Source organism: Sipha flava, unplaced genomic scaffold, assembly GCF_003268045.1.
Source record: "Sipha flava isolate LNK unplaced genomic scaffold, YSA_version1 108_pilon_pilon, whole genome shotgun sequence".
Classification (NCBI taxonomy): domain Eukaryota; kingdom Metazoa; phylum Arthropoda; class Insecta; order Hemiptera; family Aphididae; genus Sipha; species Sipha flava.
The window spans coordinates 1,729,891-1,752,102 of record NW_020271725.1 but is presented as its reverse complement, the minus strand read 5'-3'; the positions used below and the strand labels follow the sequence as shown (position 1 = coordinate 1,752,102).

Here is a 22,212-nt window from a genome sequence, read left to right as displayed (position 1 = left end):
TTGGTGAATGTCGTCATTCTCCGGTGAATGACGTCTTTTACCAAAATGATTCAATTATGTAGGTAAATAATGTAAAAACCCAGATTTTAAATTCAAATGTACATATTTCACCGATTATTGATGTCATTTACCAAAACTAGTGGTAAATGATGATAAATTTCAAATAATACACTGGTTTTTTTACTATAGGTATGTACTATTTATAATAATGATTTATTGTTAAAATAAAAAAATAATAAAATACGTGCATATTACAAATTATTTATTTGTACAATTTTGGTTACTATGACATTTTGAACTGCACAACATTTCCGTTGCATTGCAAGCACATTTTTTAGTACCACAACCAGTTTTTCAGTTGCATCGATTAAATCCTTGATGACCAGCTATTCCATGTCCTGCTGCTTCTCTTAATATTATTTCCCTGTCTTTAATTTTTTTGATGGCTTCATCTAGCTCTAGAAATTTTTCTTTACATGGAGAAATTTGTGCTCGTGTATATTTGTGTTTCAACACCCCATATTCTGTATCTGGTTCAAACATTCAGGTATTTATTTTACTTAAATTAAATAAACATTATCAAATTAAAATTGGCTTACATAATTTATTCATGTCATCTTCGTATGAAATAATAACAGCAAGTAAATTACGCGGAGAACCTCGTGCTCTATCAACATCTGGTATTGGGATACGAACAGTTGTACCGACATGTCGCGACATCAAGCTTTGAACATTTTTTTAGGCTTTAAATTTATTCTGCATACTTAAATACTAAAACTGAATCTAACTTTTATTATATTTTGTTCACTGGTGACACAAATTTTTACAAATAATATTATAAAACACACATTCGTAGCAAATACAACTCGCTATAATATACCCGTCGATACTAACTAATAAACTAAAAGATTATCTCATATTATTACTCGGGTTATCGACGTTATTTCTATTTGGGATTTTCGTTTATCTATCTACTTCCATCATGATATTTTTAACTAATGAAGCTGATCGTTCACACCGACATAAAAGTATTAAACATCGTTCTCCAATTAAACTGGTGATTGACGACAATAACCGGAGAATGTCTGCATTTACAACGTTTACCAATTTTTAGGTAAATGATGTCTTTTACCGGGGAATGACGTCTTTTACCACGTTTATATCATTCACCGTAACATATATAAGGATAAGGATTATATAGATTCGACGACTTTATGTAGAAACGGGACTTTTGCCACAGCAATTCCCTTTAAACATTTAATGAAATATTTATCGTTATATTACATCATAGTTATTCACAGTACAAGTCTCTTGTCTACCTATTATTTATGTGAATATACAAACAATTCATTTTTGGAAATAATGCAGAAGTCATCTTTTAAAATTTAGCAATTCATTTAAATATTGGGAAATGCTTTTCCAATATTCCATTAATATATAAAATATACAATTTTTGCAATCCATACGTATACGTTACCAAATTGTATACAAATCAAAACGTCCCGAACGTGTAAGTAATAAATCCTTGCACTCTGATCTACAAATTAAACATGCCGATCAAATCTCAAAAATATTTTACCAAAAAATTCGTTGGAAATTCTTATGACAATAACAAACATAATTCACTTTGGTACATAACATATCCTAAATGATCAGTCAATACAAGTAAAACAAAATTAGAATAGAGACCATCATTTAGGTGTATGAAGTTCCCTTTTCATCTGAACTCAAAGTAGATAGCTCCGTTGGGTGCCCTTCTACATCATTCGATTGTTCATACTATTATTTTGATTACGTTTTCCCTATTACTTGTCATGCATCGTTGTATAACTGTAGAATTGATTTTAACATAACCGAGGAGTATTTTTTATCGTGTTTCGGCGACTTCGGTCAAGGGCGCACTCAAGGGGGTGGCTAACGGGCATTAGCCCCCCCCCCCCATAATGGCTAGCCCCAAACATTTTGATAATTTTATTAGGTTTATTGACAATTGACATTTGACTTTAAATTATTATAAAAAAAAATTATCAACTATAGTATATAAATTATTTTATTTAAGCCACCTTCCTACTTAAGAATCATTTGAGTATTCTTTAAATAAACTTTTATTTTTCTGAAACGTCGGAACCAACTTTGTTCTAAATGGAATTTACAGCAAACTATTTTACACTGCGGAAAACTCTGATGAACAGCATTGTGTGCAGCTTTAAGATTTCTGTACATATTTCAAAATAAATACTACCTATTAATATTAAAATTATTTGAATTTAGCCCCCCTAAAAAAAAATCCTGGATGCGCCCCTGACTTCGGTGGTCATGAGTAGTTGATTGAGTCTGTAACAGATCAGGTAACTCCCGTTGTGGAGGTGACACTGATGAACTGAAATATCTGCAGTGGACGAATGTTCGAAGGTTTTTATTCCGCAGGAGAAGACTGGTCTAAACGAGGTTATTGTAATTTAAGCGCGTTTTGGATTTAAGAAGTGTTTTTAGGTGATAAATTCGAACGCTTGGCTGTTAACGTTTACACGTTGCGAGTGAGTACAAACGAGTAGCCGGTCGAGAGCGATATACCAGTCGATGGTCGGATTAGGTTTGACTTTTCATTAATCCGAAGTCGGAAAGATCAGTTCGGACTCTAAGTGAAACTCGCCGAACCGTTTCCTCTAAATTTATTTTCGTTTTCACCGGTCAATCGATCGCCGTCCGACCGAAACGATCGCGAACAATGATGATTTGTTCCGCGTCAAATCATTGATGTGTACAAAAATTTGTAATTCTCTCCGTCTCCACCGGGTAAACCACCGATTATCAACTATAATTTCCCGGGTGCTGCGCAATGCGCGCGCGCATAAGTGCACCGGAGCAATAAATAATAATGTCGTGCGCACGGTACCTACTCGCAGTACGTACGAGCGAGAGTTTATTTTTAATTTGTTTTCGTGGCGTTACAACAGCGCGCGTTAACGTGATCGTTACTATTATTATTACTATGTATATTTACGGCGGAACAATATGCGTCCGACGAAGGACACATCCGTTTCGTTGGCGAACGGTTTCCGGGGCGGCGTTATAATTTTAAACAGTCGCGAGCGCCGCGCGACTGATTGGATCGACGAAAACGCGCGGCTATTTCCGTCGTCGTCTCGCGCGCGCGCGTTTGTGCGGTACGCGAACGCGACGTTATTATCGCGAGGACATGAGCGTTCGCGACGCGCAAACGCTCGGGCCGAAAGTCGTTTTTCATTTTAATTGATCGCTTCGCGCCGGCCCCGTATGCCACCGGACGACGAAATTATTTCTGGTTCCTTTTTCTAACGCGTAAAACGTTTTTTCGTCGACCGTTTGCACGGCAACAAAATTATAGATGTTACAAATCCCATCGCCGGAGCGACGCGCGAATTGTATTTGAACGTCGCACGCCGGCGCACACGGTAGCCTTCATATTATTATTTATTTTTTCTACTTACCGCTCGATGGTCCACGCAACCGTATCGTTTGTGTTCGTTATTACATTTTATTAGATTGAAATCGTGAAATTTCAACAATAGTTTCGAAATTTGCATATAAAACTTTATCTTAATTTCCGTATGCAAATGTTGCTTTTTATCGATCCGTCCGATCTAAGTGCATGTTGAAAATGGCAATTATGATATTAACAAAACTATTAATACGGCAAAAAAAACAAAGGGGTTAAAAGAACCGTTTAATGTATACAAAATTAAATTTCTCTTTGTGCTTAAACTCGGTCAAACGATATAGTAATAATTAATTGCTTTGTGGAACTATAAATATGAATAAAGTAAATACCATATGGTGTTTTGAATAAATCATTTTCCGACGTAATAAAACAATAAGAGAACACCGAAAAGCGTTTGAGCGGTAACCAGCGTTGTGGAAAAGCAAAATTAAACGAAATCACTGGTCTGATGGAATTTACTGTGTTTGAATCGAACTGGTTAAATATATATTATGCAAGTGTTCTATCGATTCTAGAACAGAAAGTCCACCTACGGTTATTTTCGGAGTTATCGTATTTATGCATCAGTGGTAAAAATTATTATATGCGTTATTTACTGTCAATTCCTGGTATTGGAAATTATATGAAAAAGCTGACATTTCCATAAAAGTGTCTGCGGATCGTGGGCAGAGCCGGTGAGAAATTTTGAGAGCCACGGGGCTTATCGGTTCCAGGCCCCCATTACTTACAGTTGATTGGCCAGGACATACTAGTGTTTTTGATTTGATGTGGGTAATAACCGGGTACCAGAGTACAAGTTTTTTCCGGGTAATACCCGATTTTGTGGTTAGCCAATGTTTTCAGGTAGTGGGTACTCGATAGTTTTTGATGTACGTAAACGGTTATGTAAGCGAGTTATTAATAAAATATTTATATTATAGTTAAATAATTAATTTTTCAAAGATAACATTTATTATCATGTAAAAATAAACTGTTGTGATTTGTATCATAAATAAAAAAAATTTACATTATCATTGAACGATTAAAATCCGAACCATTTGGAGTAAAAGGACAAATTTTAATTGTTATCTAGATGGTAATGAGTATACAAACCATAACGGATACCCAATATATAACGGTAAACGAAATTTTGTGAATCGGGTAATACCCGTAAAATAAGGGTACCCGGGTACTCGGGTATTAAGACCACTATTACTTACTACTTGTACATATATTAATAGAATAAAAATATTAAATGTGCATCTTATGCTACGGCGAAAGAGATTATAAAATAATTTTGTATAAATAGCTGAGACGACGGACCCTTTTGGAGGTACGGGCCTCGGGACACTACCACTCCCTGCCCCGCTGCCCTCTCGTTGGTCCTGATTGTGGATAGCACTTAATGAATCGGGGTGAACGTATAACTCCGTTAATAAAAAAAATTAGGGTTTTTAATTTTAGACGCACCGGCCGAGGGTTAAAATATATTTTAAATCAATCATGAAAATTATTGAAATATATTTTGATTCATGGTACAGAGTGATGTGGTATCTTAAATGCATGTCCTTTGAATTTAAACAATTACGCTCATATCAAAGACAACGATCCGCAAGCGGTATGCTACAGTTTTGTCCGCAATTGGTACGTTGCATTTTTAGATTGCTTTCGTAGCTCACGTGGTTGTCATCAATTGGTCCGCAATTAAGAAATACCGGGTATAAATGGACTAGTAACGAACAGCGGTATGACCGGGTATTCGGAACGTTTAACCTAATATGTGATATTTGTGTACTGGGGCGGTCATATCTTGTTACCGCTTTGTTTTATTTCACGGATTGTTTACCGAATCTAAAGAAAAAGCGAAACAGATTGTTGAAATTAGTGCAACCGAGAATTCGAATAACGACGTGATCGGATTTCGTTTCAGTCATGTTTTCCACGCATCTGATATCCTGTTGTTCCTACGCTAATCGTAATCATGAGGGTAAACTGTTATCTCCGGTCATCCGTTCGGGCACTCAACAACAGACACTCTCGTGGTCTTGTAGTCGAACAGAATGAGTTGTTGTACTCGGTAGAACGTAGTAGTACGATGTTTCCGATGGAAATGTTTTTCTGTATTCGTCTCGCAACACTCCGAGTCTACCGAAATCCAACACGTCCTGGAAAACGCCGAGCGCGTTACCGTGTGCAGACTAACCCACAAGGTAAATTTCCACTCACACGTAAGACGGCTGCGTTTTTAGGTTGGCCGGTCTCGAAACTAACGCTTGGGCACAACTAGAGCCCAAATATTGGGGTGCTGAAATAGCTCAAAACAAAATTAAACGGTGTTTAACTATGGATTATGTAGATCTGATAAAAACAGGAGTGCAACATTTGAACTCAAGGATGTTACAAACCCTATTGTGCCCTCCTGGTTGCGCCTGCTATAGCACGCCGAACTCGAGCATATATCGCACTATGACGATGTGCATAGTCGGAAATTATTTGTAGGAAATTTTACGTCTATACAGCACCGAGTGGGCTGAGTCGGACGTGTGGGTACACCTTCGAGCACGTTAGTTTCGCACGGAACACTCGTTTTCGCGCTCAAGGATGTCGTTTTTCTCCTTTTCCCCCCGCCATTTTTTCCATGATATTGCACGCGCACGATATAGCCGCACGTCTTAACGACCACCAAGTCCCTTCCTCCATACTCTCGGGACGATTCGATGGCCATGACGTCAATTCTCACCGGCACAATACTCTCCCACGCATGTGCACGGGCGGCGACATGATTCGACCTTTCTTTTTTTATTTCCCCTGCCCCTCCCATCGCATACTCTTCCGGTCATCAACTCTCCGAGTCGTATTCTCCTCGCGGCCGCTGGGGATTTTCACTCCCGACGTCATCATAAAGGAACGGAAATAATTTATAACACCACGTATATCGTCGCGTACAAAGGAACGGTTGACAAGCCCGAAGAATGGATTCTTCGCGTGGTCGTTGTCGCCGCGGTTGTCGTACGGAATGCCCAAGTGACCTGGGAGAGAAGGGGAAATAAAGAGAGAGAGAAAGAAAGAGAAAGAGTTTCGGCTCATGAATACTGATGGCCTAATTAAAAGACGCTCGCGCACGGTAAAAAATCTTTCGGCTTTTCGTTCATTCTTCATAGGTTTATTGTTTTCACCGACACGATCATCAAACAATACACTTTCGCAGCGATAATATTACAGTGGAATCCGCCTGATGCGGGCACCGGTTAATATGGGCGTCCGCGTAAATTAGGCAAAACGGTCTAGTTCTAAATACAATGTATACTAACAATGTTAAAAAAAAAACCATATTATATGGCCACTTGGTTCGGTTTATTTTATCATAGTCTTAGAGTAAATGTAACTAACAACTAATAAAATTGGGTTTCATCCTATCTACGAGTTCGTGTTTATCAAAATTAATAAAAAATCCTTAGTTTTTAAACTTTAATGGGATTTTATTGTCAGTTTAATTTAATATATAAGAGTGTTATCGAGAAAAAAACAAATAAAGCGATCAACTTGTAGCTTTCTTTCCCTAACTTGACAACAATCATTCCAACTTTACTGTAAATTCCGAGGAGATTGTGAACGTTTTCGAAAGATCTTTCCCTCAAGGAAAATAAATACGATTTTAGACAAAGTGAAGTGTCTTCCTCCAGGCACTCGACAACGTAAAATTGCTGAAAACGAGATTATATTGTTAATTATTAATTGTATATCTATTTATTTAATTTAACAATTTTTCCCCAATTTTATACGTGCTTACGTGTACAAAATAAAAACTTTACACGTTATCAAAAATAAAGGTGTTTCTGAACAGTAAGTATGGCCAACTTACGGCCTTGATTATGATTTATAGCATACGGGTTCGATCCAACGTATTCAAATCAAGCGTAATCCGCTGCGGACAAAAATTACGTGTGATGTTGCATCCAGAATAAGTCGTTGAACGTATTTTTTTGCATAATTACATCACACGAAACAGCCGTTAATCGGTTCTGTGGAGCGACCGTCGAAATGCAATATTGACCGGCCGATCTAGGAGTTATTCAACAAGTTTCGCGAAAGCGTCAAGCCTATTCTGCCAACCGCCACAGACGTTTTCGTAGATATGGACGGTTAAAAGAAGAATACTCCATTTAAATAAAATGGTGTCGTTCGAATATTTTATTCGTGACCTATTCGATTGTTCTTGAAATAATTACGAACGATACATTTTCCAATGACTTAACAACGTTGATGATGGAATTTTCTAATGAATCAAACCTGACAAGTACGTGTAGGCGCAATATTTGTTCACGACCCCGCGCGCACGTGCCTATACCAAAATGACCCAATCACTTATGCGTGGCGTTAAAATCCGTTGAGGCTCGACCGACGATGTGATCCTCCGAAACGAGTGCACGACGTCTTCCGAAGTTTTCGATGCTTAAAACTGCACACCGTCAAATCGCAGTTTCGTCGAATCGTTAAAAACTTGTAATGGTTTCCGCCCGAGCGCAATGAAACGTGCACCGATGACCGTGAGAGTGCGGAGGAGGGCGGCGAAACGTTTTTGAAATGTAAATTAAACGTATGCTTACCTTACGATGGATGCGTACACCATAATATTGACGTATCTGACTCTGGGGAAGCAGGGATACGTTTTATCTTTACATAACATATTAAAAACGCCCTTGAAGTTTACACCTATGATGCGGCCCCTTTTTTAGTCTTGAGGCCCCAACGTTAGACATTGCCATTTACTCAGATTTTCAAGCCACTGCCCTCTTCTCGAAAAACGCCACTACTGCATGTTATGGCAAATGCGTTGGTCTTGACAGTGCTCGGATAGATCGAATATTTTAAGAGAGGGTATTGTCTACCGTAGCCAGAGGGGATGGATAGTGGAGGGGGGGGGGACAAATAATAACGAAAATGTGTATAACGCAATAAAACCTGTTTGAATTCGATCTGAGCAGGCACGTCGTGCCCTGGGGCTACGGCGACCATTATCAGTGTAATCATTCGGAATGAATTATGTAATTTTTTTCGTTTTCGTTCAAACGGATATCGTAATAGTAATAATAAAAATTACTTTTCGAGATTAAGTTAACCAAGTGTTTATTGGGTTTTCATTATGCCGAACGTGTGTAAACACACAATTGGTGAGGATTATAATTCATGTAACATTATCCCGGGAGAAGTATTTAATTATACTTGTACACGCTGTAGTTATTACGTTACTTAAAGACCTAAATCATTATAACGTTTTTAGATAAACATTAATTGTTTGTCCGTGTATTCGAGTATGCAGGTAGGTTAAGCACGTTGTTATTATTTATTATGACTAAAATTAAAATTACATACTTTTTACACCGGTGCGTACAGCTGATGGTCGTTCCCGATAAGTCATGATAAAACAAATAACGAATATATTATAATAATACTCGGAGCCGGTGTCTATCATTAATATTAAAATACATAATACTAATACTAATAATGATAATAATATTCCGTCCGGTCAATATCGAAGAGGGTAATTATAAATAATAATTAACGTGTGCAAGTACGCTACGCGCGGCGCGTACACAGCCCTAATGATTCTGTTGGGTAAGTGTATACTTTGTTGATTATAAAAATATCATTATCAATTATAATAAAAATATCAATTATCACACGCAATCGATGGTTTGCGAAAACAAACATCGAAACGGATCGTCGACAGGAAGAATTGTGTTCCTCCGCGTACCCATCGGTCCTGTGAAAATTAACGCGTTCGTTATAGTTGAACGGGTTATTAGCCGTATTATGTTAATACTATTATACGCGACATCTGCGTTTCAAACACAGCAGTATTGCGATACAGTCGATGGCGATTTAACGAAAAATATTATTAGAACGCGTTGACACACTCGTTTCTGATGGAAAACCGAATTATCTTTCACCCCTATCATAATTCCGAACGGTCTTATCGAGTATGGTACATAACACCGACATCGTTTTGCTGACAAATTAAAAAGTCAAAAAAATATATTGATTGACATACAACAGTTTTAATTTTTAAATGACTAAAATTTGGATGAACATTTTCAAAATATGATATATTGATATAAATTGATTTTTAAGAGTTAAAACAGTCGGAATTATGATTTATTTTTTGTAAGTTTTTTGAATTCCCGGTATTTTTGAACACGACAAAACCATTAATAAATTATTTATTTTCGACTAATATTATTTCATTTTGAATAATTTCAATAAGCTCACAAAATTCAGTTTAACATTTTAAAACAATATTGAAATGTTCAAACGACAATTGACGAACGCGTATGATATATAACTACTAAAATTACACTCCCGGATATTACTGTAAGTGCTTACATATTTTATTCATATTTGAATTCCTATAATATAATCTTATCTCATAAGACACATTTCGATGGAAATTTATACATCATCTCGTAAGCTATACAGTATTATGTAAGTACTTACTTTAACTTAACCCTACCTTACCTTTACTTAATCCAATTAAATTATTAATTTTCACGTTCGATAAGTAAATTATCATTTTATTGGTCAAAATGTCTTTATATTCGACGCAGACACTACTATTGTGTTGGTTAATTTGTTTGTCTTCCCGGTTCGTTCTATTCAGCCTACAATTATGTATCGGCTAATAGTCATCAACATATAAGACGAAACATGTAATCGTTCACTGTACTTAATTCGTGCATTTATCATCCGAATGCGGCAGCATAATTATTATCGATTCAACGGTGCGGGATCACATTCGATCGCGTGTATGCATGCTGCGAAGTCTTAACCATCACGTATTCGACGGTGGTTTGGTCGAATCCATCGGACCAGTAACAAGCGCTTAAAAATAATAATTTGCGATAAACTGTGATTTAATGATCGCGATTGCGAAACGGCTAATGATCAGCGCACGGGGAAAATGTTAAAAACAAAAACACTGAAAGTTTTTCGTATCATACATCATCATCATCATCATTATCGTGATCGAATCTCGATTCGATCACTCGATACGTGACGTTAAACTGGTCGAAGATCGGGCACGTATCACGACGTTTATTTCACGAGTCCGTCGGCCAACTCCCGTAGCCGCATTCTGCCGGGTCGACAATGTCGAAGGTCTCAACTTTCACAGCGATCAAGTGCGTATTGGTTTTTCCTATGATGTTTTTATTGCTTTTTTATTTTTCTGCAATCAAACTTGAGCGTCGGAACGGTTATTTAAAGTTTTATGGCGACAACGACTGAAAATTTGACATAAATAGTAAACGACAGCCGAACTAACCGGCGAGTCGATTTTCTCTACATTTCATCTAGTGCAAACGATAAAAATGTTAAAATATATTTGGAAATAATGTTGAATTTCGTACGGAAAGTCGTTAAAAAATAAGTGTTACGACTCGTACTCCCACGGCTATATGGTCGATTTCTTGAAAATAATTCATTATAAAGTCGCGAAACCGTTTGATCATTTATTAAAAAAAAAAAAAATTGTCACTATTGAACGTGAAGTGGCTCGGTTGCAGTTTGAAAATGATCACGTTCAGTAATTCTTACGATTCGTCAAACAGAATGCATACTGTAAATTGATTTAGGGGATTATATGTACGAACGATGGCCACGAAAACCGTTTTGCTACGCAATTAATTTCAGTCGAAAACATTTATGATAAGTGTGATATGAACCGTACCGATGTAAAAAGACGTACAACGCCGATTTTGACATTTTCGTCGCAGCAGAAGAGGCGCGCCGGACGGACAGTCTTGTCGACGTGGACGGAAAACCGTGTTCGTCTCCGTACACGATTTCGGTAACCGAAACGGCAACAATGGTAACAACGGTAATGGGTACGAAACGTAATGTATTACCCGACGCGCGTGCACGTGTAGGCCGTGTGCGTACGTATTGTGTTGATATTTTCGTGCGTCCCGCGTGCATCGACAACGCGATCGGACCCCCGGATACGGTGTCAACGGAGGACTGGTGACTTCAGTCTTCGTCTGCGGCGGCGGCTGCGATGGTAATCACAAAATCATCGGCTTGTTCCGGCCCGACGTAAATGAGCCGCGGCCGCGGGTAAAATGAAATATTGTTGTAAGTCTCGTTCCAGCGACCCGTTTAGAAAAAAAATGAAATATGTACACGCGGACGATAACGTTTGTGTACGTATAAACTATCTACACGCACAAAGACGTTTGTATGTTTTTTTTTTTTTTTTTTTAAAAGTCATGTTTCCGGAACATTTTAAATTACCGACGGGCGCGCGCGCGCACTAACCCGACCACGAGGATCGCGACCGGCAATGATGTGCTTCCGACATACAGGGCGTTTCGAAAACCGACGGGTCGCCTAATTTCGAACGCGTTTCGCCGATTCGCGGAACGAATCGGAAGAGGAGAGATTTCGATGCGTCCGAATACCAAATGTGTACAGGTGTTTTCGGAACATAATACGATCTTCGTAGAACGCCGTAATGCGTGCAAAACTTGTACGTTAAACGTTACGAAACATTGCCGGAACGTCGCAGTCGTTTTGTTCCAATAGGACATTCCTACAACCGTACGTCGACGAAACGTCCATCGCCACTGCCACCGTCCACCGGACCGTCGACGACTTGATCCCACCGCACTTCGTCCCTCGGCAGACCGATGGTTCGGAAGTTAATAATCCGAGGACTGGTGATCGGACGTTACGGTGGACGAATATATTGTTGAACCGTCGCGCCGGGGAGAAGGTGGGTGGCACGGGAAACGTTTTCGGGCTTTCTTCGTGAACCGCTCTGTGCAACGTACGTACGGATATTTCCGACGTTTAAACATCGGTCCAACGTAACGACACAAACGTGCGGCCCGGGAACGCGAACCGAACCGAAAGAATTTTGAAATGGAAAAATAAAAAAAAAAATTATACAACCAAATAAACCCGTGTACTTTGCCATGTGGGGGCTCGGTCGCGGTGTCCGATAACCGTCCGGACAACACTCGTACACGGTGGCGGTGAACCTACACGAGTGCCGGGCGAAAGGACGAGGACAGGACCGTCGTAGAACGTCATCGTTCGGACGTGACGATAAGGATCTGCACCGGTTCGCGTCAGCAAACCGTAGCGGTCGTCTCGTTACCGTCGCAACAATCGTTTTCTCGTCCACTGGAAGTCGCGCAACGTCTCCGAAAATAAAACGTACACGTGTGTTGTTACGATCGCGTTGGCGGCACCGAACGCTCGGGACGATCGCTGTTATCGTATTACGCATCGCGTACGAGTCCGCGACACGGCGCGCGTGTTTTTGTTCGTTCCGTGTTTCAAAATCGTTCCGTTTTTTATCTCCGACGATCATTTCCGTTCGACGGTTTCCGTCACGAGGCCGACCACCGAATCCACCGCAATCGCCTCCAGCATATGTACGCGGCTGTATACCTGCGCGTTTTTTTTTTCTACTATTGTGATTCCCAGTGACCGCCGTACGCCCACGCTTATCCTGAAAAGGAGTTATAAGGGCGCGCGCGATCCGTTCGTTTTTGGTTTTTTAGTGCTGCGCGTGAACGGATGCGCGTACGTACACTAGGGTTGTCATACGTCCCGAAAAACCGGGATTTTCACCGGTTTTGGACTTCGCGTCCCGGCTTAGACGTTTAGAGAAAATGTAGTATTGCTCAATTTTTAATTTCGATCATTTTATCTCAAAGTACATTTTTAATCGTATTCGATCATCAATGTATAATAAAAACGTAATTCGTAATTTACACATATAATATATACCTAATATATTTTATTTTGCAAACATTTTTTTAAATATTATATTGCCGGCCATTTATGGTTTTCTTCAGTGGCGTATACATAACTTTTGTTTGGGCGGATCAGGGGGATCATTTACAAACAGATCATTATTTTTATTTTTTACGTTTCTAAAGCTCTCACACTAAGAACATTATTTTGTAACATTTAAAAAAAGACCTAGGGAGAATCTGACCTCCACATCCCCCCTTGCATACGTCACTGGTCCTCTCAATATATTAAAAGTATATTATCTCAATACTGTGTTTGTGTTGTCCCGGTTTCACCTTATACGTTTATGGCATCCCTAACGTACACACGTGTCGAACCGGTGTGTTTCGCCAGCGGTTTTCGGACATCGTAACGACAGTCTTTCGCACGACCATGGTCGAATGTGAAACGTGCACGTTCCAAACGGTTTTTTCGTTTTCCTTCTTCACGCGCCCAAGAACGTCGAACGTGTGGACACCGAAATCGCGGCGAGATCCGATCCGTCGTTTCGACTAATACAAACCCGTCCTCGTTACGAAAATCCTTGTTTTGCCATCGACGTTTTTATAATAATCAATCACACACCACCTTGATGACATCGATTTGGAACGTTAGACGTCATCGGAAACGTTACAAAGCGTTCGTTTTGCTTATTTTTGTTTCTCGTGTCCGCGTCGGTAAGACGCGTTACAATTCGATTGTTTTTACTACAAAATTAATATTAAATACATACGTGTATATATTTATAGGAATATTTTATTTTAAGTTTTATATTTTACACTGAAAATGGTTGAACAGAATTTTTTTATTTTTTTTTTTTTTAAATATCTTAAACTATTATTTCAAAAACGATTAGTTTTTGGTTTTCGTCTCTTGTGCATAACTACACTGATGTATTATCTAATTTCTCAGCTTTTATGTAAAATTTTTTACGCATCAAAATTTTATATTTTTTTATATTGTTATAAATAAAGAAGTAAAAAGCTTTCAAGTAAATTAATTTACTCGCAAAGGTTTAGAAAAATATTTTTTTTTTTTTTTAAAAAAAATTTGTCCATTACCGAGTTTTTAAATCCTTCTTTCCATTAAAAAACGTGTACAACTACTGGATTTAAAACATCCACAATCATGATGATATGACATTGCTACGGGTGAAACATCATTTATTATTTCAAAATCTCTAATTTTCGATTAATCGATCGATTGTAGTATGGTTTCCTTAGTAAGTATAAACATGCATTTACCGTGCGTCATATTAATTTTATATTTGTCTGTTTGATTTCATGAAACGCACGTCGCTGTATTAAAACGTGGATAAACTGTGTCTCTTAACTACACACGCGAACGGTTTGGATTTTACTTATAAGGCTCCGTCGGTAAAAGCGAACATGCAGAAATCATGTCATGCCACATTGTCGTGTTAACGTGATTCATAAACCCTTATCGGGTCGAAGATTTCTGTCATCAAACGTGACGTCTATCTTTCTCTTTTGCTTATCATCGTTTTTTTTTTTTTTTTTTGAAGAATTTTCAATCCGAGCATTGTTATTCCTTTTGATTTCATCTTTTCCTACTGTTGGTCGAGGTGTAAATTGTTGTATTTTTTTAACGTAACCTCGTCAAACTAGACGTCCGAAGATTTACGGTGTTCTTTTGAATACGTCCTTGGCGTACGGTTATTTTATGATTAGATTACGATTCCACTGTTTACGGATGTGTGGTTACCGAATTATAACTGACGGAGGTGACAAATAAAACGGGAAACCAAATACACTGTACAACTACGCGCGCCGCTAAGACATCGTGTAGGTTCGAACGTTTCGAATTATTACACTCGTTGATTTGACGATGTTCATCAGGATCATCAAGACATTCGTGCGAGTATACGCGTGTAATATGGACGCGATGCGTTTCCGGCACACACGCTCGGTATGTATTGTAAAGTATCACAGCAACGCGTATAAAATTCTTTTAACGAGACGATTTAAAAACGGCAAAGGAATAATTTTCAGACCATTAAAAGATAATAAAATTTATTTTTTTTCTTTCCTTTTTTTATTTCATCAAAACGGGTTAGGAGATAATAACAATAATACAATGTAGATACATGCGGTGTGTTTTTTTTTTTTTTGTTTGTTTTATATGCAAAACGTCAGGAATTTGCTTCGATATCATACAATATATACACATTATATGTATAAATAATCTTCGTACAAACGTGTTCTATAAAAACTGCAATTATATTCCGTACGCGATGCACGGCTCGCGAGTACAGATTAGTCGAGTTTGTTTACCGTACATGCATTTTATCGGCGGATCTCTGTTTACATTAAAGTACTGCACGGACAATGGTGAACGATGGGAACTGTGAGTGCATGTGATCAGTATCAATCATATTGCAAAACGTGTACGGACGAAAACTGCATAAACGGTTCGCGCGTAAGGGTGATTCTATCGAAATATAAATGTAATATCGTTATTATTATCACTATCCGCACTTTATTAGGTACGTGCGCGCGTGGGTCGAACCGTGCCGGCTACGTCGACAATACCATAAGGATCGTATATGCATGCGCGGAGACTTAAACAACGAAATAAACGAACGCATGAATTATCAACACATCTGTGTACGACTGCGCGCGACAACCAAAATGCACAAAAATTTAGCGTACAATGATAATGATAATAAATTTCGTTTTGTACTCAAGTCCGACCGACGTGAGGAAATGTTGCGTTTATAAGTAATACCTACACGGACACTACGCTTCTAGTAACTCTCTAAGGTTGGAAACAATACGTGCGCGGGTTCCATCGATTTGCAGTTGATTTCTCGTTACGCACGTAACATCCACCACACGATTATTCTATTGTTGTTAAAGTTACTTCTAGTCTCAATAGTTCAGCTAAACTTCCATAAAGTTTTACGTTGTCAGGTCAAATCGATTCTTCTGATTATTTCTCTATTTTTATTAAACTTCACGGTCTCAAAAATAATTTCTTGGAAAAACGAGCGCATCAAGAAATTAATGTTAATGTCCAATGATAAGGATTTATCCCGTGATCTTTACAGTTGTTTCATATTATACCAACGTGATTAGATTTATACCATATTAGATATGTAAATATGTTCGCATCAAGTTTCTCTAACTTTTAGTGTTTCGGTTGAATTTAACAATGCGAACATTTCAAATCGAACACGTTTCCAAAAAGATTCCGTTTATTACACGATGCAACCGAAACTAAAACGGTTTTATGACGTTATCTTAACGTTATATATACTTATCATTGTCGCGCATGAATCACATAATACGCTAAATCGATGTCGCGTACAAATCGTGTACCATATGGATATGTGCGCATCGTGTTTACGTAGCGTCTAGTAGACAATGTTACGTAATTTACGTCCGTCGTCGTCGTCGGAATAACATTCATAGCGCTCGATTGCGTTACATTAAGTTTCAGTGTGTTTCAGTTACTGCGGTATGCCGAATGAAATCGTCACTAACGTCACGGCTAAATCCCTCTTTCTCCTTGTTTCTCTCTCTATCTGTCTCGTGGCGTGTCCTGGGTCCGGACAACGACGGTACCGGAAAACTCGGTCGGCGCCGCCACGTCCGCAGTAATAAACACACTTTGAATAATAATGTTCGGTCGGCCGAGCGCGCGAAACGACTGCGTGCGTTTTAACGGCCGACACGCGGCCAAAGACGAAGGATTTTGTCATCCCGGGGGTGGAACGCGTAAATCTCGTCGGCGATCGTAACGCGATACGACCTGCGGTGCCAGTATACACGCGTAACGATCTATGGACGGTTCGCCGTACTCAATGAGCAGTGCCAACCCACTAAAAATTCTTCACCAACTGTTAATTATGAATAATGTGCACATATGTAATTTATTACAGTTTATTTATTAAAAATTATTGTTTTTCGAAAAAAAAAACTTCATTGAACCAGATTATTCAAAAGTTGAACAATTCAATGTGATTTTTGAATGTCCTCCGCGAGAGAATCAATATCTGGATTAAAACTGAAAAGTTTTAGCCTTAAATCACTTTTGAAATTCAGTTTATTCCTATATTTATTTTATAAAAAAATTAAAGTAGAAAAAGCTCGTTCACACGGACACACAGGTTGTCGAAATATAGCACATTAAGTTTCTAAATGCAATTTTAGAGATTACTGCAAAGTATTGCCGAATATTTAGCTTGAATTATAATAATAGTTAATTTTAAAAACAATTTTGGAGTCTAATCACATGAAATTTCACTCAACGAATCTTCTTCACTTTCTGATATTTAATATTTTAAAAGTCTATGTAAGTAATGTTAATATAATATGATTCTCGGTCCAGTACAACCCTGCTCGCGACACATGGATTGGGAACCACTGCCCTAAACTCACACGAATACGAACAGCAGTCGTGGTGGTGCACGATGTTCGATTCGGTCGTTACGGACTGATGAAATTGAAAGTTTACGTTTTTTTACCAGCCCATCTGTTTCGGTTACAAAAACATCTTCGCTGCACCGTTGGATTCGGATGCTCTCAGTGGTGCGCCCAGAGGGTAGGCCTGATATGCCCGGGCCTACCCTGTTCTCGAATAGTTATTATTAATATTTTTTAAATAATTTACTTTTGAATATCTTTTAAATATTATTAACAAGTCAAATATGGAGGAATCATGTTTTAATATTATACTCGCATTTTTTCTAATTAAATTTAAATATATTATGAAAATTTTACGGGATAAAAAATTATGTGTACCTAAATAGATTATAATAATTATAACTGGGCCTGTTTTGCTTTTTGGTCCTGGACACCCTTCTGCTGCGATCGTATTGTTGCTCGTCGGAAGCCACCGCTAACGTTTATGGAAAATATTTTATGCATGACAATTTCGCGGGACATTGTGCGATCGGATTCGGTTAACGCGTGCGCACACTGATTGCATCCCGTGTGAAAATTCTATCCGAACACGCTGATACGACGATTGCGCTACACCGACGGTTGTTGTATTGCATTCGATTTTCACCCAATATCGTTGGCTTCACAGTGACGTTTTTTTGTTTCGTTTGGTTTACGATAAGCCTTTTTCCAGCGATCAGTAAAGGTCAGGTGTACGCCTGCTGCACACGCAGCCCAAATCTAAACCCGAACCCATAACGTAGGTGCTTTGTTGCAGGCGTCGTCCGTTGACCATTTCTACGATCCGATGTGAAAATCGCAACTACAATGACAACCGTACTTTGTTTGATTTCTGTTGAAAATAAATTCGTATGGTCTTGCGTTTGAAAGCTCGGTGATCAAAATTATATTTTGCCATCACGATGATAAACGATTGTTACGTCAATCGTTCACGAAGTCGATGGTTTCACTATGAGCGACCACAGGAGGCGGCGAATGGGCAATTGACCCTGCTGGGAATTTTCGTTTCAAAATTGTTGTTAGTTCAATATCACGCGTATTACAATTATAACATAATTTTATTGAGATCCATCTATGAAATTTAGTAAAATTCATTATATTTTTAGATAATCTAAAACGTATAATCTCGAAAATATTTATAAGTTCACAGTGTTTACACATGACTGTGTATCGTTATGAATTCTCCTGAGTACCAATTCTATGGTATTCGATTTTGTTCTCATCTATTTTTGGGCACGCGTTGTTTTGGCCCTCAGAATTTTAATCTTGGTCCGAGTGAGATTTTATCCTGTGGACGCGCTTGGGTCTTACGAATTTGACGTGACATCAATACTCAGACGATGATATCGATAAAAATATTACAAATACGTTTCGCCGGAACACTTATAGACATATGCATCTTAACATTATTCTATTAATTCCGTTTTTGTTTTAATGTACTCGTGTAACCGCGATGATGCGTACAGATCGAACAAGCTTAAGTGGTCCCGAGACAAGTGTTTCTTAAACGAGACGATTGAAAAAATGATAAACATCGAAGATCGAAATTTCTGTACGATAACCGTCAGCGTTCACCGGAAGGTTTAATACGCAACACGTATACGCGCACGCGTGCCAAATTCATTGCGAACGACTATGGACCAAGTGTTTCCGTGGCACATCCGCGGGCGGACGATCATAATTATTAAGTCGTTACAGGATCTTTTCCTGTGTAAAGCCATTCCATCCGTCGCAGCGATTACAAAATACTTGGAATAAGAACACATCCTAATTCGGTGACGCGTTCCTTGGCGTAGATTTAGCACATCGATGTAATCTATTTTAAATAATAATTTCGGCGCGTATAAATGAACTACCTTCATACGGAGTGGTTTCTAATTGTTTTCAATAATTATTTATACTATTTTAGTGTACAAAAATGCATAGTTCTATACTTACCGAGTACTAATCGTGGTACAATATTTTTGGTTAGCCTATCTTTTGTTAACACGAATATATTCGATGGTTTCCCTGCACATGTGCATGCAATATTTTAATGTCCAAGGGACAAACATAAATTTTTCGAGTCCAAGGGTCTGGCAACATGACGAATACTCATTTTAGTTTTACGGTTCAAACGGTATTGTGTATGTAAAATTGGTTCCATGTAAAATAACGTGGGGCATCGGCATATAATAATGTTTTTCCTAATTGCCCGAAGACATCCAGTATTTTATTTCAATGTGAAAAATTCAATTAGTGTTGTTTTTTGCGCCTCAAATACTTTTTGGGAAACATTTGCTCGAGTGAAATAAACGTTATGAATAAATGAAATAAACCGTTTTCAAGACGTTCTCCAAGGATTGTGTTCTAGATCAAACTTATCGCAGACGTTCATCGTGCTGTGATACTTGTGCAATTCTTCCTCATAATTTTCTAACAACCTTCTTGTCTAATATTCTTCTCGAAATATCGAAAATTCCCGATAATTGAGCTTTTTAAGATCTTCGAAACAGGTTGGCCCACGCACATGGTATAAAAGCATTCCCTAATAAAAACATTCCGTATTGAATTCCAACACGGACCGTGTAAACTTGATTTAATGTTTCTCGAAGTTTGACACCACACCAACCCTGAACAGGAACTCCTTTAATTAGTATTTCTATTATCTTCTGTTCTAAGTGCAAAACCTCAGTACCCAAACATACAGAAAAGTTTTACTGGACCGCGTATTAAACCGGAATAAAATTTGAACAGTTAATCATGCGCCTCCATGTTACGGCTGATGTCTTTGTAAATAATTTTAGATTTTATTCAACGTGCACGGCAAAAGTGATGAGTATATAATTTAAAATCTATTGTTTTTCTAATTCGTCTACGTACTCATCAAATCTGTATCAAAGCGTCGACGAGCGTGCGGTGCCGCCGTTAGATAATTATTATAATACACGTGCAGCAGCGAGCGTTACGGAAATCTTCGAATAAAAATATCGAACGGTTTCCGGACGACGTGTCTTCCGATTAATTCGTTCCTGTTGCACTACGAGATTCATCCTTAGATATACCGCACGAGCAATTAATTATCGTTAACGTCCGCGGAGGGCACGCAGTCGGCGGTGCACGACATTTTAAACAGACGATTTCGCCTTTGCATACGTATATTAAATGCATTACATCATTTAATTGCGTTAGCGCGCAGCCCTTTTCCTTTCGGCGGCGGTGAGTGCGTGACCTGTCGACTGGAAGTAACGGCCACGGCGAAGATGCCGAACGTCCGAAAGCTCGGCCGGTTTTTATTATAGTTATTTTATACATAGATATTTATATATTTATCCGTTTCTACGACGTGAACGCACACGAAATTTAAACTCAATATCGTCCCGAAACGTTTTTTTTTTCTTTACAAGGATTTACCCTTAGGTTATGTTGCGATTATCACAATATTATTTCGTTTCGCGTTTTCTCGAAGAGTTTTTCGTGTATGAATGTTTTTAATACGGTCGCACGCATTTGTAATACTATAGCACGCAATTCGTCGTGATGTTACTGCTCTTACGGCCTCGCCAAAGAGTACTCACATATATATATATTAATATAATTAAAGTTTGCCGACTACGCGGTCGAACGGGGATCGTCGGGGGAATCAGAGGAGAGGGCACCAGAGTAGGCGTAGAAGAAACATAAAACAAAACAACTTCGCGTAGGTCGCCGTCGCACCGACGAGGTTCGCACCATACGAATACGACACAGGAGTGCACAGTGCCTCGCCACTAACATGTGAATTCGTAATCCGTAAAAGGGCAAAACGCAGCATCGTCGACGGCAGTCCATTACAATAGCGATTGTTAAAATACGCTTTCGTGTTTTATTGAAATACGTACGAACAGGGCCGTAGTAGGGGCATAAGAGGAGCCTACGGTGCGAGCGCAATTCCCGGGAGGGCGCAAAAATGAAAAAATTTCAATTTAATTGTTACTAATAACTTACCGCTTATATGTTAAAGGAATGTTATGTGTTTATATATTTACTTATATGAATCTACTTATAACTATTATGTATATTTATAATTTAATAAGTTATTGATTTAAATAAAATTAACAGACGCTTACATATTGATATGGATAAATCAATGTTTATACGGCGTTTATAAGAAATATTCAGTTTTTTGTGAGTTTTTTATAAATTAAAATACTTAAGGCCGAATTCTGAATTTTCGCTCCGAACGCAATATTTGGTCGCTACGGCCCTGCGTACGCACAACAGTCGAGTTTAGCGTACGCTTTAACGCGGTGTGTCGTATGATTCAACACATGCACGTAATATTGCACACAACGTAATGTGCGAACACCGGTGTGATTTTTTCACACGTAAACGGCCTCGAGTTTAACTGGACGTAATAGTATTATGATTTGTGTAGGATATAACGTACCATGGATATGTGTAAGTAAACAGTACGGTCCATCCCTCCGGTATGTGTTCGCGTCACGAAACGATTCGAGCGCGTTTAACGTAATAATATAATGTATGTAGTAAATCGTTGTATAA

At 38.5% G+C, this 22,212-nt stretch overlaps 1 protein-coding gene across 1 annotated transcript; it reads right to left on the bottom strand.

Annotated features, from left to right (window-relative positions):
* Positions 1 to 208: 208 nt before the first annotated feature.
* On the bottom strand, positions 209 to 8,261 carry LOC112686826. The gene is made up of 3 exons (XM_025559273.1): positions 8,068 to 8,261; positions 600 to 724; positions 209 to 530 (listed from the first exon to the last, which is right to left on the bottom strand). Exons 1-3 carry the CDS (start codon positions 8,145 to 8,147, stop codon positions 355 to 357), a joined length of 381 nt encoding a protein of 126 aa, XP_025415058.1. The 5' UTR covers positions 8,148 to 8,261; the 3' UTR covers positions 209 to 354.
* Positions 8,262 to 22,212: the final 13,951 nt, after the last annotated feature.